Source organism: Macadamia integrifolia, chromosome 4 (assembly GCF_013358625.1).
Source record: "Macadamia integrifolia cultivar HAES 741 chromosome 4, SCU_Mint_v3, whole genome shotgun sequence".
NCBI classification, from domain to species: Eukaryota; Viridiplantae; Streptophyta; class Magnoliopsida; order Proteales; family Proteaceae; genus Macadamia; species Macadamia integrifolia.
In genome coordinates this window covers 7,367,429-7,384,989 of record NC_056560.1, presented here as the reverse complement: position 1 = coordinate 7,384,989, position 17,561 = coordinate 7,367,429, and the positions used below count along the sequence as shown (strand labels likewise).

General features: G+C 38.2%; 3 protein-coding genes across 5 annotated transcripts in view; 2 read left to right on the top strand and 1 right to left on the bottom strand.

Moving 5' to 3' along the window:
* LOC122077339 (enoyl-[acyl-carrier-protein] reductase, mitochondrial-like) overlaps positions 1–1,755 on the top strand; it is a 7,451-nt gene extending 5,696 nt beyond the window's left edge. Inside the window, exon 3 of the mRNA XM_042643261.1 lies at positions 1,407–1,755. Within this exon, the coding sequence (XP_042499195.1) occupies positions 1,407–1,629 (223 nt within the window). The 3' untranslated portion in view covers positions 1,630–1,755. The remainder of the gene's footprint in view (positions 1–1,406) is intronic.
* Positions 1,756–4,585: 2,830 nt separating this feature from the next.
* Positions 4,586–6,554, top strand: LOC122075872 (heme-binding protein 2-like). Its single transcript, XM_042641064.1, has 2 exons — positions 4,586–4,827; positions 5,927–6,554. Exons 1-2 carry the CDS (start codon positions 4,631–4,633, stop codon positions 6,375–6,377), a joined length of 648 nt encoding a protein of 215 aa, XP_042496998.1. The 5' UTR covers positions 4,586–4,630; the 3' UTR covers positions 6,378–6,554.
* A 1,724-nt stretch (positions 6,555–8,278) lies between these two features.
* The window catches only part of LOC122075870 (alpha-glucan water dikinase, chloroplastic-like), a 16,149-nt gene continuing 6,866 nt past the window's right edge, over positions 8,279–17,561 (bottom strand). For 2 of the 3 annotated variants that reach the window (XM_042641061.1, XM_042641062.1), the window contains exons 14-34: positions 16,892–17,026; positions 16,472–16,634; positions 16,264–16,353; positions 16,001–16,186; positions 15,531–15,593; positions 15,390–15,452; positions 15,230–15,289; positions 14,989–15,141; positions 14,740–14,823; positions 14,297–14,473; positions 14,091–14,197; positions 13,630–13,843; positions 13,396–13,499; positions 13,039–13,174; positions 12,572–12,697; positions 11,998–12,108; positions 11,246–11,344; positions 9,902–10,075; positions 9,719–9,811; positions 9,504–9,619; positions 8,279–8,928 (exon numbers count right to left, since the gene is read on the bottom strand). In XM_042641061.1, the coding sequence (XP_042496995.1) occupies positions 8,724–8,928; positions 9,504–9,619; positions 9,719–9,811; positions 9,902–10,075; positions 11,246–11,344; positions 11,998–12,108; positions 12,572–12,697; positions 13,039–13,174; positions 13,396–13,499; positions 13,630–13,843; positions 14,091–14,197; positions 14,297–14,473; positions 14,740–14,823; positions 14,989–15,141; positions 15,230–15,289; positions 15,390–15,452; positions 15,531–15,593; positions 16,001–16,186; positions 16,264–16,353; positions 16,472–16,634; positions 16,892–17,026 (2,659 nt within the window). In that variant the 3' untranslated portion in view covers positions 8,279–8,723. Of the gene's footprint in view, positions 8,929–9,503; positions 9,620–9,718; positions 9,812–9,901; positions 10,090–11,245; positions 11,345–11,997; positions 12,109–12,571; positions 12,698–13,038; positions 13,175–13,395; positions 13,500–13,629; positions 13,844–14,090; positions 14,198–14,296; positions 14,474–14,739; positions 14,824–14,988; positions 15,142–15,229; positions 15,290–15,389; positions 15,453–15,530; positions 15,594–16,000; positions 16,187–16,263; positions 16,354–16,471; positions 16,635–16,891; positions 17,027–17,561 lie in introns of those variants that run through there. The other variant, XM_042641063.1, reaches the window with a different exon arrangement.

Sequence of the window (17,561 nt, the reverse complement as noted above, 5' to 3'; positions counted from 1 at the left end):
CCCCCCCCCCCCCCCCCTTTTCTCAGTCAATAAGTGTACATGAATTGGAGTGGCTCCTCTCCAGTCACTGGACAGACCCAGTATGAGAAAACAGAGTGGGAGCTACATTCATGTGGTGGCTGAAGAGCAATAGGAGCATTGATGTATCATGAAAGAAAAGGCTGAAGAGGGTGGTGGTGGTGGCCTTGCTGCATCCAGAATTAAGAAACACACTCTTCAAAGTTTGAGCAGAACAGCTGTGGGTTACAACTTATAAGATGATTCACAGGTCCCTTTATTTTCTGCACCCATGATGCATAGATTTGTTAATTACTCACCTCAGTTCAAGATATGTTCAATAGTGAGAATCTTGTTGAATGAAGCAGTCCATATGAAGTAGGTAATTCTAGGAGGAACAGTGGGTTCCTGATGATTTGAATGGGAAATGAAAGCTGCTCATAGTTTTGAATTAAGAATGAGCTGGTAAGATTCCTCAACTATTTCTGCACCATGCTCTTAGGCACCGCCTTGTCAAGGTTGGACTTTCTCTTAAAGATCCTATCAGTCTTGTCAAGGGTTCAACTCCTTAGTTGTTTAAGTGCTTATAATTCTAGGGATCCAGGTTCTGCTTCCTTCAACCAATTATAGACTCTCTGTAACCATTGCTTCCTTTCCTTGGGAAAATGGAGAATAGGTCTGGAATGGTGGAACTGCTGACAGATTCTTACCACATATTTGTCCAAAATGCCAGTCTCACTAGAAACTCGAGATAAGCCTTGCATCAGATTCATTGATGCCTAACAGTAGCATTTGCATTCCTAGGCATTTATGGTGTCTAAGAAGCATGCTTTGCATTTCAATGAGGATGAGAAGTTTGTCACAAAGCAAGCCCAACTATTTCCTACATCATTCATTAGTACATGGTTTCTCTTTTTTGTGTTGAGTGGTAGTTGATGGATGGATCATGGGGTTGAATCTTGAATTAGTTTACCTTCTAGTGATATTTTCCAAACATCACTCTGGAAATTCTTTTAAATAGTCTTTTATTCATTGAAGATGCTAGCTTGATAAACTGAGTTGGAAATTCCTTTAAATAGTCTTTTTATTGATTGAAGATGCTAGCTTGGTAAACTGAATACCAAGTTGGTCTTCAATGTACTTATTGACAATCTTGGCTATTAATATGGTGAAAGTGAAGTACCTGCAATCTCTTTTGGCACTTGGATGTGGCTTCAGAGCTATTTCCTAGTTTCAAACTGACTTATTGGACTTGTGATTCTGTAATGGTCATCTTGGGTACTGTCCTGATGTTTATTTCTAGAGTTGTTATTCACTTTGTTTTCTTTTTGTTTAACTTTTAGCATGTATATGCAGCCATGTAATTGTTTGTTTGGTCTATTCAAACATTTTGATTTCCCTGTAATCAGGTATATGAAGCGCTTGGTGAGTGAGCTAAGCCCTACCGCCGGTTTGAACTTCAGTGACGGGTATCAGGCAACTGCTGTCTGCAAGGCATTAGTTGATGGTGGCACGTTCTTAACATATGGGAAGAAGTTACCAAAGAATGTTGTTTATGATGGGGCAGTGCGTAAACCGGTTGAATGGAGTGCATTCGTCAAGGAAAAGAAGCTGAAGGTATTGAACCTCTGAGAATAAACGTTCAAAGCTTTTGTGATTCCTAATGGATATGGTTGGCCTTCCAGGTTCCAGTCAATTGTTATAGGTGTCTATCTCTATTTCTTAATGAAAATTTGGAGGGATCAATTTTTTTAGTCATTCTGTCTTGAATTGTTGCCATTTTTTTTTTTTTGTGAATTCCATTAGATCTGAAATTTGCATCTTATGTGCATATTGTGGGAATGGGTTATCTAATTTGGTTCAAAAAGCTGATAATAATTTGGAAGACATATCGGTCGGAATCAGACAATCGATTGTAGAGTTTGTTTTTGGAAATTAATCGATGGGAATCGGGATTGATCACGACCAATCACACGTTAACCCTAAATGGATCAATTCTTAAAACTTAACAGCGCTGCCCCTCCCTCGGCCCATCTCCCTTCGGCTCCTGCATCTTTCCCTCCCCTTACCTCTGCAACTCCTTTTTTTAATGATCCCCTGTTGCTTTATTTCCCGACTAAAGTTGAGATGTGACTAGTAATTCTCGTCAACTGGATCTCAGTTCTCACCTCTGCAACTCCTCAGGGTTTAAGCGGAATTTTAATATACATTCTAAACACATTAACACAATCCCCAAGCTTATCACCGCATCTCATTTTTTTTTCTTTTCACTTATTCAGCCGCGGATCAGACACAATCCGCCATTATCTGCTACTCTAAGCATAAGTAATTGGCGCTTTGTACTTTAGCTGTAGATATATTCCTGATGCCCTAGGGGGTTTTAAGATGATATGCATAGAAAAAAAGTTTTAAGTCTGCTTGCATGTTTGCCACTTCTATTCTCAGAAGCTAAAACATACTTATAATCCGAGTTTATTCTCTCTTCCTCATCCATCATTTTCTTCGTTAGCCATGGGATTGGTAAAAACAGAGTTGGAAAAAATGAAAATAAAAAAAGAAAGAAAGAAAAAGCCAAAGGGGCTTTTGTCTTAAATTGGGGCTCAGGTTCGCCTTTCCTCAGGCAAGGAAGGAATGGATCCCACAACCAGTGGCTGCAAACAACGGTTGCCTGTGAGAGAAGAGACGATAACCCTCTCACGACCCTCCGAGTTGCCCCGCCAATGCAAGTGGAGAGATCCATCCCGAAGCCTGAAATCAGCATTTGCCAACACTTTTTGTCATCATCGCCCATATCAATCGGTTGTAAGAAGGAAAAGAAGAAGAAGAAGAAGAAGAGAAAGAAAAGCAGTAGTAGCAGTAGCATCGTCACCACGACCACCACCGCCAATAAGGCTGTGTTTGGTTTGGTAGCCAAGAGAAAGAAAGAAAGAAAGAAAGAAAGAAAGAGAGAAGGGCTGTTGATTTTGAGAGAATCATCGGCTCTAATTTGAGAAAAAATCTCAAAAAATCGCAGAGAGGGGCAACCACCCTTAGAAACATCCCATCCCTCTGACGAGCCTCATACTTAAACTAATGAATGACCTAAGCTTTCTGCCCGAGCCTCCTATTTATTATACTTCTCTTCAGATTTCGGAAATATCTCTATGAGGAAAACTCGGAATCGGAATCTGGATTGATCCTGGCCGATTTGGGTTTGAATCGGGATCAGTTAGAAATTGATCGGAATTGGCCAAAACATGCCCTGAATCCTGATAATAATATCCGTCTAAAGGATGGGATGAACCAGATGGATTGGAATTGGGATCGGTCGATCCAATCCCAGTTCTTGAAATGTTGCTTACCATGAGAAAGTGGGTGAAGTCGTGCTAAACAAGAATACGATAAGAAAGCCATTTTTTAGGTGAAAAATCATGTTGTATACATAAAAATAGGTTAAAATGATGTCCAAATTCCGTAGTACTCACTCTCATATTCCATTTTTCATGACTATGTGGACCCGGTATATATCAATGAGGAATTTCTTTCCACGGCCCCATTGTCTTGGTGTAGAAGACGTCTGTTACGATCCCATATCAGTTTATGAGGCTGATCCTACATTGATTTTCAATGGGAATTGATGTGGGTTGATATGGTTTTGGGTCCCTTCACCTTGTAAGTTGGTTTATGAGGTTGAGTTCTTCTAAGGCCATAACAATAGTATCAAAGCAGTTGATCCTCGACCCAACTCGCGTGCGAAAGGAGCGACCTGGTGCCAGAGTGAAAGCCCCTAGGAAAGGGCTACCTGCCGTCATGCAGAAACCCTAGAGCAGAGTGAGACTTTAGTTTCTCCCCCTCCCACTCCCCCCAAAAAAAAACCCTCCCCCAAGAAAAAAAAAAGAAAAAGAAAAATTATGGTGGCATGTGACATGTGTATATTTAATTTTCCTTTAAAAAAAAAAATATACATGATATCATACACCCAACTTAATTTTAATTTTGTATGGTTCTTCCTAATCAAAATGCATTTAAATATAATATAAACATCTCTAAAAAAAATCTTGAAATTGGTCATTGCTAAACTTAATGCCTACTTTAAAAGTTTGAATAAATTAGATGGAAAGGATAAGAAAATGAAATGTCAATGGCCTTTCGTAGAGACAAACATTAAGACCAATTTATATATCCCAACTTTTTAGCCATGTAATTAACTCATATTTTAGGATCAGTTTCGCTCCACCCATGATGAAGAGAGAATATCTACAATTGAATTGGAGAAGAGGTTTTAACCCATGAATAATAGGAAGTGGAAGTGAATGATGAAGCCAAATCATCATTGATCCTGAGTAAAGGGAACTTAATCTCATGTTTTATATTTAAAAAAAAAAAAAAAAAAAAAGAATTCGTCATCAATTGGAAACACATATCTATTGCTGGTTCCCTAGTGGCCTGGTTCCATTCATTCCGGTATTTAGTCCATTGGGCTACAAAAACGGTCCAGAATTAGTTGGGTCTTCCGAATTCAGACAAAAGGGGTTCTTTGGTGATAACAAAACATTAAGATGGAGAAAACTGTAACTTGATTACTTGGATTACTCTTCCGTCTATTTATACCCGACGACGAAGGAAGATACTCATTTCCATTTGTACCAGCAAGATGGAGAAGTCGTTGTTGCTTCTCTTCGTTACTTTCTTCTGCTTCCTGGTCTCCTGCAATGGGATCGAGACTCCCCAGTTCACGGTTGTTCACTCCGAATCAGATTTCGAGGTCAGATTTTACAGAGAATCTTCGTGGATGTCAGCTCCCACTCGAGAAATTTCGTTCCAAAAGGCGACCAAGGATGGCTTCCACAGGCACGAGTTGAATTCTCTTTATTGCTTGTCGAGGGATTTTTCGAGTGATTCTAAGATTTTTTATGAATATTTTGGTTTTATAACTTGAAAGATTTTTGTGGTTTTGCATAGATTTCCTGTGTCTGTATAGGAATTTGATATGCTACCCACTCTGAGAAACTTTTTTTGGTTGTCATTATGACTATTTTCAAACCCGTTTGTTGAAGAACTGACTTCGATTTCTATAAGCTGGCTGGCTGGCTGGCTGGCTGGACTAAGTGGGATTTCGGTTTTATGAGGTCATTCAATGTCTGCTGAACTAATTCAAGTTTTTTGGCACAATTTTTCAGAGTTGTTGCCTTGAAATCAAGTTATAGTTCCTTTGACTTGGACAGATTTGAAACTTTCCTGGCCTTACAGAACCTATTTTTGTTTTTACTTGTTCATCAAATACTGATTTGTGTTATTTAGAGCTGCTAGAAAATTTGAACCACGATTTTAAAATCGAGTTCTATTACAGCTCAGAGGATTTGAAATTTAATGTTGAACTGATAGAAAACACACATCCAACACAACATGGAGAATGTAAATGAGCATGCAATCGATATAAATGAAAGATGTTTTAGGCATACATGGATCCGTAATTGGAGAAGTTTGCTTGCAAGAACGCTCCCTTGATTGTGAAGGCCATTGGTTTTGTCTACCATATTCTCTTTGTACAATTCTAGGGTTTCTTAGACATGCATCTAATGGGGCCAATGCTGACTATATAAAGAGTGAGGGCAGAGACCAACCTTGCAAAGTAAACAATTTCAGTCCCATACTGCATAAGATAAACACATCTCATCTCCACCAACTATGAGTTTGCCTAATGATTACTGACATACTTCATCAGAATCCTTTTGTGCACCTTGCTGATGTTAGGGAGAAAAAGAACAAACTAACAACCTTGATTACCCTTTGCTTTGTTAGGTTTCTCCACTAAGGTATCAAAGTATTAGAATTGTGAATTTAGCATCTTTACATAAGGGTCATTTCTTATTTTATCTTATGGTTTCATTCATCCAGATGATCTAATGCAACTCGTTTTTGCTGAATTTTTCTCATTTCGACTTGGCAGATTATTTCAATACATCCAAGGTGCCAATTTAAACTCCTCTCGACTTAGAATGACAACTCCAGTGTTGACAAGCATTGTACCTGGAGCTGGCCCCCTAGGCTCGTCGGCCTACTTTGTTCAGTTCTACTTGCCAGCGAAGTTTCAAGCAGTGCCACCTTTACCACTCCCTGAACTGAACCTGCAACCTGATGCATGGGATGGTCACTGCATTGCAGTCAGGAAGTTCTCAGGGTTTGTTAGGGATAGCAATGTTGTTGAGGAAGCAGAGAAACTTGCTCTAAGCCTGAGCAGGTCTCCATGGGCAGACTCGACCTCTGCTGATGATAAATATGCTTATTCAATTGCGCAATATAATCATTTTCGGGTTACTGAGCGGAAAAATGAAGTCTGGGTGAAGGTTCATGGATCTGAGCTCAGTGGCTGCCGATCAAGTGGCGTAGCTACTCACTAAAATAGTCTCTGGATTTGGCGGGTCATACCAGGGATTGCTTGGATATATATATTGCTGTATAACATAGTGTCTCTGTGTTTGTATATTTATGGATATATCTGTATAGGACTGCATTGATGGATACTCATGTATGCTGCCTTTTCATTCCAGTTGTGCATAAGAAGAAAATGGATAAAATCTGTGGACTTCATGAGATGAATTCAACTCAGGCAATCCCCAACATATGACAACAGTTGGTGGGTGGAAGATTTATCTGGGCAATGGTTTCACTCCTGACTGGCCGGAAAAGAACCCTAAGGGTGTTTCATTGCCATTTTACTTTAATTTCAGTTGAAAAGTTACACTTCCTTAGGGATCTAAGTTGAAAAGCAGTTCAATGATTTAAGTCAATTTTAGTTGGAATCAACAAACGTTCCATTCTCTGTGATCAAATGGTTTCAGTAAGGGCTTCAAGAATGAGGTACTTCCAAGTTGTTGATGCTGCTAATGCTTGTTTCACAAGTAACAGATGGAAACGAATCGGCTTCAAGACAGGAGGGCAATTGAATCGCCTTTGGAAGACCCAGATTTCACCTGAGTTGGTTCCTGGTTCTTTAAATCTCTGCAAGGCTTGGAGCTGACGTTTGATGATTCTCCAAGTTCCCAAAGTTTGGTAGGTTAGTCAACTCTTTGATCATCCCCTCGACTGCGACGAATCCTGAAGAACAGATGGAACTGGTATCTTTGCATTGTCTATGTTAATGATTTTTGTCGGTGAATATGAAGCTATCCTTGCTGGCCTCGATAATTATCACCGGGGAAGGGAATGTAATAGCGAAGAGACTCGAGCTCAAGACCTCTTGGTGAGTGTGGGCTTCGATTCAAAATAAGAATCGGCTAGGCTTAATTGAGATCCAGATTCCAAATTTAATAATCTTACCTATTAATTCAATAGTTTCTTTGTTCCTCAATGGTGCGATCCCTATGCTGATCACCTGGTCATCCTTGTGAGCCTGAGGTTTGTAGGAAACAGAAGCCTTCTTAATTAGTTTTGTTTTATTTACGTATTTATCTAATTTTTATTGGGTAGAAGCATTCAATTTTTTTTTTTTTGGTAAAAAAAAAGGTGTTCCATGGTAGTGATTATAGCCACAGGCCAAAGGCCCCATACGGCAAACAACGCTTCCGACCAACAAGCAATAGTGGGGTGTGTCGATTTGAACTCACAACCAGCCAACTCGACCAATGATGGGACAAGGGTTTCCTTCCACTAAGCTACCAACCCTGTTGGTTTTTGGGTAGAAGCATTCATAATTAGTTAATTGCATTTGCTTATGCGGGAAGCCGGCTCAGATTCATCTGCTCCAAGATGTCAATAGATTCATCCACATTTCCATATCATCTCTGTTTACCATTGACAGGTACTTCCCGCCATTTCTTTTCCCCTTTTCATCTGGGCTCCTCTTGCACCCTTGTCTTGCCCCCTTGTTTTCCCCAACTGTAATTTGAGAAGATGGAAGTCACTATGTTTCCCAATTTTTGATGCGTACCTTATGACTCTCTAAACCGTGCCACTAGCCTTGTGTACTGCCTACGCCCTCTACTGTTCCCAACCTCCTTCCTACCTTCAATTTTTAAGAAGTATATTCATAATTCTTTTTCGCATTTCTTTCTCTACTGTACTGCTACTGACTTTGAATTCACTCAGAACAGTTCATTCAGAGAGCAACCAGAGATGATTGGTCCAATCTCAAGCGATCTGAATCAGTAATGGTTGTCCTCAAGCGTACTTCAGTGAGGAACTAAAGTTGACCGATTATGTTGAAGGACCAGTAAAGCAGCCTTTTAAGAGGCACTATCTTAAATACATTAATGATTTTATGGAACTAAAGCAGATGATATACATGAAAGAAACCGAAGTCTGAATGAGAATGTCTTTCAACTATCAAATAATCATACAGATACAACAGCAGACCCTATTTTTCATATTGATACAACAACAGATACTGCTTTAGTACTTCCACTAGAGTTTAGAATTACAAACTGTACTTATCCTTCAGAATCAGCAATCTGACTGAAGAAATTCGTACCTGATATCATTATTTTCTCTTGTTTCCAACATGTACATATAAGTAATATATGTTGTCTTTATTTCCCCCCTTTCTATATCTCTTAACAGTATAATCATAGTTGTCAAGGTGTCCTCGCCTAGGCATCCAGGTGCCCTTTGCTGGTGGGGCACCTTGGTGGTGTCTTCTTTGATTTTTTCCCCCTCCTCCAATGCCTAGGGTTGCCTAGACGCCGTGATAATAAATATAATACTTATGAAGAAAAAAAAGAAGCAAAACTGTAAAGCAGAACTCTTAATCACATCTGTGGTCTTGTCTGAACGACATATATCTGGCCATCCCTCACTACACCTTCAATGTCCTGTGGAGTCCCATACAGCTCTTCAATTGCACTTCCTGCACGTGCAATGCTTGACAGGATTGAATGGCGGAAGTTGCCATCAGTGAGCAGTGGATCAGAAGAGTAATCGACCACAATCTCATCTTCTTCATCCATTGGAACACTGTCACATAAAAGTCTCCATTAACATCAAACCAAACAAAATTAAAAGGCGTATATATCATACGGATGTGAAGTTGATAATATATCCAGACAGGGTTCTAGGAACATCCCTACTCAAACAATCATGTACGGCCGACTAAAATATTAGAGGGCTACCTTCTTGAGTGGAATTTAGAGATGTTTTATATGAGGTCTGCTGTATATATTATACATATGTATGTAATGCATAGACCACATAAATTATATGTATGTGGTAATCACATGCCTCTGCTTTTTCAAGTGCTTGTTGTGAGCAATTCTTAGTTGCAGAGTTGTTCACCAGTGACCAATCTAATGTCCAACTTATAACTGAATCATCACTACTATCACAAATAACGGATCCATATCTCACATTCTTTTGGGTTGGACCAAGGATACAACATTTAGTGGGAGGGAACTAGGATAATTACACATTAAACAAGACGTACTTGGCAAAGCTTAAGAAACATTTCTTATGCTTTCTGTCTTTCTCTTTTTCTTGCCTTCAAGGTTCCAAAGAATTTTGAAATCCATAAAAGAGAGTTGTTAAAAACTTACCTATCATAAAGGCCTGCACCTGCATAACCTTCTAGATCTTCACCATTGGAATCAGAGCGGAAAATAATTGATCGTCTTATAAACAGGCCGATGGGTTTACTTGGGTATCCCAATAACTGAAAATGAACCAATGATAATGAGCATAAAAATGTAAAACTCAGTTGTTAAGCGTGTGCTTTAATTATGAGACTACATTTGTTATTGTAAATACTGACCTTTGGAGAGTTAAAATCACTTTTCTTACAGACAAAGCTTAGAGCACGACCAGGATAAGCTCCAACAAGAGTTTCTCCAAGTCCTTTCACCACCTATACCAGGATAAGACAAACATGGATAAATGAGCAGCAGCAGAAGAAAAGCGAAGTTAAAGTAAATGGAGCACTTGAAAATTGTAATACCTCGGCATATATCTCTGATGAATCTCCAGATGAAGGGTTTGTTGTATGGACGACAAATGCATAATCGGCATTAATGATTTCTTGAACAAGAACAGCCATGCAGAGATAATCATGATCTAGTTTGACTTTCCGAGTGCTGAAGTATGCTCTTTCATTCCATTTCGAAGCCCAGACCTGGAATGAGAGAACTAAGCAATCTCAGGATTTGAGCTGCTCTTTCAAAAATGGCACAGGATATGGTTGTCAAGGCGATAAGGCAAACCAAGGTGTTGAAGGGGCACCTAGACATCTAGGTGACAAGGTGCTCGCCCAGGCATCACCTAGGTGCCCTACACGTGCAATATATGTAATATAACAATGATAATTTTATGTAATTATGCTTATATTCAACATAGAAGCCATATCAATGCCATATAATATAATTATGCTAGAAATGACCTAATATGAGTGAGGAATCCAACATATAATAAACAAACAAACAACAAACTAAGCCTTATCCCAACTTAATGGGGTCGGCTAACATATAATAAACAAATCATGGGATATTATAAGCATATTCATTAAAAAAAAAAAAAAAAAAAAAAAAGGAACATAAATCAATGTGAACTCGTGAAGTGTCAGAAAGAAAAAAAAACTGGTATAATGTAAGGTGTGTGTTCACAAGATCACAAGGTAAAACCTAGGTGTCCAAGGCGATGCCTAGGCATCCAAGGTGGTTGCCTCTCTTGTGTCAAACAATGCAGGCTGTCGCCTTGGACCCAGTGCCCTAGGCAACACCTTGACAACTATGCTACAGAAAATTGGATATCAAGAAAACATAGCTCCAGATTGCAATTTTGCATAAGAAATTATGGAATAAATTATCTGGAGCCCATAGGTAAGGACAATCAGTTCGAAGATATTTCCATTACAGCCAACAAAAAGTGAAGGGTAAATATCACACCAGCAATATAAGCATTATCAACATTCAGCTGTCAAATATATTTGGCAACTTTCTTATCCATCACTTAATAAAATATATGGAAAAATTTCTTTTCTATTTATCTTTATATTTAAATGTGTCACCTTTTAGTAGGATCACCAATTGCTACAGGCCCATCAGCAACTATGTTGAGGCTTCAAATGAATGCAAGAAAGTGGAATAATTAAAAGAAAGGTGTCTTTTCTTTTTGGTAAGGACTCTCCAAAATGACCTTTAGTTCATAGATACAAATTGATAATACCCATTTTCTCAACATATATGAGGAATTGAAGGGAGGGGGGACCTTAACAGCTCCTCACAGTAACAAAACTGAGCATAAAATAATCCTCTCATTTTTTTTAAACAAGATTCATAATGCTTACCTTCTTTATTGCCATCCAAGCTTGATCCCATCTTTGCTCCCCTTCATCACCAAGCCAAGGCATCCCTGAACTCAGCATCGTACTTTTGAGTTCTTGCACCTGAATGCATATTGTTCCAATCAGTTATGTGTTATTTCAATCTATGCTATCCAGACAAGGCAAAGGATACCTACAATATGTTAAACTCAAATACCCACTGATGCTGATGGAAAGTATGGACTGCAAATCTCTCACAAGTTCCCAAAGAGGAAAAGTGGTTCTGAGATACACTAAACCCTACCCCACCCCACCCCCCCCCACCCAAAAAAAAAAAAAAAAACTAACAGACAGTACTTATTGGTTAAAAGCTGCATGCATTTCAAGCACAAACACAGGTAATACTGGACAGGTTGGAAACAGTTTGAAATTTTAGGGGAGAGGTGTTGGCCTTTGCCCATTCAAACAGACGTAACAGAAATTTGATTGCAGAGTCATGGTTTACCCACTTGGATATGATAAAGATTTGGGACCCAAGGAGGTGAAAGGCTCTAAGTGGTATTGGTGGAATGTATATAAGAAAATCATATTGAAAAAGTTGGTTCCAATTCAGAACAAACTCAGAAAATAAGCAGCTTGACAATTAATTGCTCTGACTTCTCCAGAAGGAAATAAATTCATTTCTCCACTGCTAAAAGCTTTCTCTGATTCTAGGTAAGGAGAAAATTACATGGCAAACAAACAAATATTCAGTAGTAACAGCAGAATGAGCATACCAACTGAGGTGGGGCTACAAGCTGCAGCATTGCTCTGCGGATCTCACCAAGTGCACTGAAGTCTCCTTCCCCCAACTGTTTCTTCAGGGACTGTAATGTATCAGCTACAGCCTGCAAATAAGGTGTAGAAAACCAAACATTTTAATATAATAGGTGCATAATTGGACCTCATACATGGAACTTTAATCTCCATTTGGAACAATTTCTGATATATGCTATACCCATCCAAGAGAAATGAACCTCTTCCTCTCCTAACACTGAAGTTCCTGTCACACTTCTGCAAAGAAATTTCCCTTTTAAGGAAATGGTGTTTGGAAACATTCTACCAAGACCACAGTCCTCTTTCACTGATATCTAGCAGAAAGTTTTGTGATCACAGGAAGGAAAAATGATATAACAAAAAGTCATATCCACTAAATTAACTAGGAAGTATATGAAGTTCCCAAAAGGTAATCAAATATATCTAACCAAAAGGAGGGGAAAAAAAGGTAGACTGGAGATATCACTGCCACATGCCAAATGATTTAAGTATAAAGACATAAATTAAGTAAAAGCTCCTTGAGATAAGACAAACCTGGTTTGAACTGTCAGACAGAACCTTCTCAAAAACACCAAATGGTAGGGCAACTGATGTTGGAATTCCCAACCAAGATGGCACTTTTCCTTTCAAGTATGCAATATTACGTGATTTAGCACCAACCTGCAAGCATTATATCTTCACACAAGTTACACATGTACAGATGAAATTTTGAAATTACTGTAGAGGCTATAGTCCACACTCTCGTCACACTGGCTCACACGGTTATTCACAAGAAGGTACTAAGGAAATGAAGAAATCCATTTTATACATAATTCTGAGCATGTTTTTTTTTTTTTCTGTCTTAGAAATCATAAGGAAAGATCTGAATGATATTCTTCAAAAGCAGGATTCTACAAATAAAAAAGAAGCACCACATAAAGCTACTTTACAACTCATAAATAACAGGAAGATGGGAAGAAAGAACGTTGTAAAAAAAAAAAAAGTTTATTTGCAGCCCTAACCATTTCACTGGTAAACTCCTCTGACAATATTGCATATCTACCACAAAACTGCTTTTTGACCAAAGTTATAGATGGAGAAGATCCATCCTCCATATTTGTTGAGCTTCCCTTCCGCAGTTCGCCATCCTTCACCTCACTGTTGATAATGGGATAAAACAGAAAAGAATTAGGAATCAATGTAAATAGTTCATAAAAAGCATGTGCACATAAATATTCTTACATAATAAATAATACAAGTGAGAAATACTCGTCATATCCCAAAGGTCCTTCGCAGGAAGGGAATGATTTATCATTCAAATAAAAAAGATATAGTAAAATAAATAACTGAGCACCTTCATATTAAGGAGACAGAATTACCTATAAACTACATCTACTGAAGTAGGCTTAAGGCTTAACAACTTCCCTTCTTTTGATTGGAGGTCAGATAGAATGTTGGGGTCAAAACAAGTAGCAAAGCAGACCTGCCAAAATGAAATTATTAAACTCAGCAGCATGACTTAGTGTTCCTAATTTCATAAATATCCACCTCAATCATCAGTAAAAGAATAGCAGAAAAAAAGTTCCTGAATTTCCAAAATGAGCAGTCAATACCTTGCAATTTCTTGCCCGCACAGAGACATGAGATAGCACATCAGGCATGTCAGGTGTCAGCACAGCAACTGTACCATCCGGAATTTCTTCCTCTCCCTTCACAACTTTTGCCACTAAAATTGTAGGTTGCCCATAAGATTTATTCTGGACAGAAAGCAGTTGATCAACAACTACAACATACCCAGCAGTCTCAATTGGGCTGATAATCTGCCAACTGTCATGGATGCCAAAAATTTGCATTAGAATGTGACAGTAGAATGAATAACTGAATAGTGTAGAAAACAATCCTAGTAGAAGTTTGATTATCAGAACTAGATTAAATTTGTTTCTCCAAGGACAAGAAATTTTTTGCATCAGAAACAATTTGACTCTTAAATTTCCAAAATTAGCTTGTGTAGCATTAAAGGAAATCACAATGGATCTAATATGTGAATTTCAAAGACCAAAATTTATCAACAAACCTTCCCAGATTGGCCGTCTTCCGAAGAACTGGGTCAAGTCGGTTAAGAAGTTGTGACAATGAAGCAGCTGATCCAGCACGTATAGTCTCTTCAGTAAATATTTCTACCTGTAAGAGTGGCTTGTAAGTGCAAAATCCAGGATATAAACATGAGCTGAAATCAGGGGGAAAAAGAAAGCGTGCCAACACTCAAAAGTAACCACATACAGCCCATTGATCAACTCCAAGCAGGGACCCGAGGTACTCCGCAGATGGTTGCAGAATTTGATGGTAAAGCTCTGCCTTGCTAGAAAGAGCAAGTCGAGTCCTGTCAAGGACAGATTTTGCGTATAGTGCCCAGTCACCATCTCTACTACTCGACATTCTCAGGGCATGATTCCATCCCTTCAAAAACAATTATAATAATATGTTCAAAGTAAGAAATACTGTATGATAGTTCAGGATTCAGAAAAGCAGATCATGATTCTTATTAGTCACATTTTCTAGAAACAACTCAACCATAGCACATATACATGACATCATATAGAAAATATAATCTTCAGGTGAATTTCATTACCTAATACATTATACAACTTCCTTGTTCATTTGACACTAGAGTCATCAGAGAATTAAAAACAGAAAAAAAAAAAAAAAAACGAGCTATCATTTACCTTTAAGCAGTAGATCAGATCTTCATTATTATCTGATGAAAGAGCGAGGTTTTCAAGAACTAAAGTGATGAAGTACATAATTTTCTGCAAGATAATAAACCTTGAATTAAGATTATACATTTCAGAGCATAAAATTATACCATCAAAACTGAGCATGGATCTGTAAAAACATGAAGAAGAGGTAACCAAAGAGGAATAGATATTACTCATGGAAAATACAAATCAACAGATGCCACAAAAAGTATATACCTCTGGTCCAGCATCATTCAGCGTCTCATATCCCCTCTCTGTGGCTGTCCTGACCATGGAATCAAGGGCGATATCCAAAAATAAAAGATCCTTCAGACGATCACAAGACTTAAGAAGCAGAGGTCGAAGCTCCTCACGGGCCTCCAGCAAACCCTGGATGATAAATTAAATATGGGAAATTTTGCAAAGACAGGGTGTAAATGTTATAGAAAATAAATGACAGTACCATCATGTCACACACCTCAAGAAATGGTTCCACATTTTTATCTTCAACGTGATCCAGAATATATTGCAGCAGTCCCTGTCAAAATGATGCATAAATTGTCTGGATGGATTCGATTCCAATAGGACATAAGGTGGCTTACTAATCGATTTATCTGAAAAAAGGTTAAAAATATTACCGGAAATTGAGATGGCAAGCCAGGTACAGGGTTTATCTGCACGCCAACCATGAAGCCTTGGCCCTGAATGAAATAGAAAGTAGTATCAAGTACCAAAACACATGAATTTTTATATGGAATTCCGCAATGTTCCAATGTTACCTGAGCCCTGTAGCCCAAGCAGTTGGCAATAGCAGACTCAAGATCAGCACCTGAATGAACTGCCTGAGTAAATCACCAGAAATCTTAGTGCATAATGCGACATGGAATGGGAGAGTAAAACAATAAACAAGTGAAGCCCACATTATGTTTTAACTAACAATTTAATTTCTTTGGAATTTAAATTGCCTAACTGCTAATCAGAGACATCATTTAGTAAGCCATAAAGAACAGGATCATGTTTAAATGCACAGTGTATTGTCAAAGCATTTAATTTAAAGGTATCCAAATTTTGATGCCCTTTACCTTCTCTGAGGAAGAAAATATAAAAACTTGTGCATTCTTAAACAAAGAAGAAAGATAATTTAAGAAAAAAATGTTCTCACTAAAACTAATTTGTCATGCTTGATGCAAGATGAGTATGCAGCCTTCATGTCACATCAATCTTTCGAAAAGGTTAAAATGTAGCCAACCTTCAAACTCCTCATGTATTGTTCCAAATCACGCAAAAGACCATCCTTCTGGTCTCTCCTGAAATTCGGCTCAGAATGTATGGCACGATCATAACTTAGAAGTCGTTCTTTTGTTATCCCATTTGAATTCAGGGTGTTCCAGTAAGCACTGATGTCCAAATCACTTTTAATATAATCAATAAGTGCCTACAGTAAAATACTTTGTGAGACAAATTTAGCAATGAAATTAACGGAAATTTGGCCACAATTTGCAATTCAAATACCTGACAGATTACAACATCATCAGGACTTGTGTTGTTATGCAGTTTCTGATGCCATTCTTCCATCATTCCACCTTTGCAGTCATTATTTCTCTGCAGATAACCAGAAAGTATTTATATCCCTCAAATGGACATTCTGATATGAGGAAGAAAAAGAAACTTAAACGGTAAGGAAATGACAGAATATCCTAAAGATAGCTTGAACACCAACCTGAATGACTAGGATCTCATCTCGGATGCGCTGGCCCACATCTCCTTCGCCTCCACGGCCTACAGTAGACAAAATCATCCGCAAGATTTCCCGGTATGGAGGGTAACTTATGTATGCATTTTGAAGCAAGTCTGTAAGTGTATCCTGAGCTTTACTGATCTCACTGCAAGGAAGGACAAAGATTTGCTCTGATTTTTACCAGTAGAGGGACAAATCAATGCAAAAGACAACCTATTTTTCTCAACAGAAATAGAAAGAAACCCAAAATTATTATTTTACAAAGGATTTTGTGCTCAAGGATTTGGTTTATACTTCATCAGTAATACCAGAGTTCATTAGCAGTCCAGTAATTGGCTGTTTCCAGTGAAATCTTAGCTTAGTAAAGGATTAGCTTGAACAAAGATTTCATAAGAAAAATACCGTGGCTTCACATTGTAATTCTTATTCCAAATGAGCTGCCTTGAGGCCATAAACCTCATCCACACAAAGATCCCAGCAAAACCCAACTCCCCAGCATCTTTGGCCCATGCTACCAAATCTGATGCAATGTTAAATCTGTGACAGAACAGATTTTTTGATCAGTCTTTCAAGAATGAAGCATTTTAATAGTTTCCATATATACATAAGTCATATACGAAAAGATGATATTTTCATTATGTGTCAATGGTCTTACTAAAAGAAGAACTTTTAACCAACGAAAACTAGCAAATTGACTTCATAGGTAGTCCAACAAAACGGTTCTAAGTTCAAATAATAATTTGAGGGTGAGAGGGGGGAGAGAGGGAGAGAGGGAGAGAGAATAGTCTGTTTGAAGGAGGGAAGGGTCTATGGTTGACCACAAATAGTATAGGAGCCATCATCTTAGTTAGATTGAGGTGTCGTTACAGCCTCCGAGAACCACAAGGGTTCCAAGCATTGGGGATTATGAAAAATATTATGTTTGTATTGCAAATCCAACTCTAGGCATCTCTGAAGAACTGAAGCATGAGCCTTTATATCTATTAAAATAACTGTCATGTGATACTTGACCTCCTCCAATATACCAAAAGAACAGAAGTTATGTTCTTTTTTTCTTCTTTTTTTTTTTTTT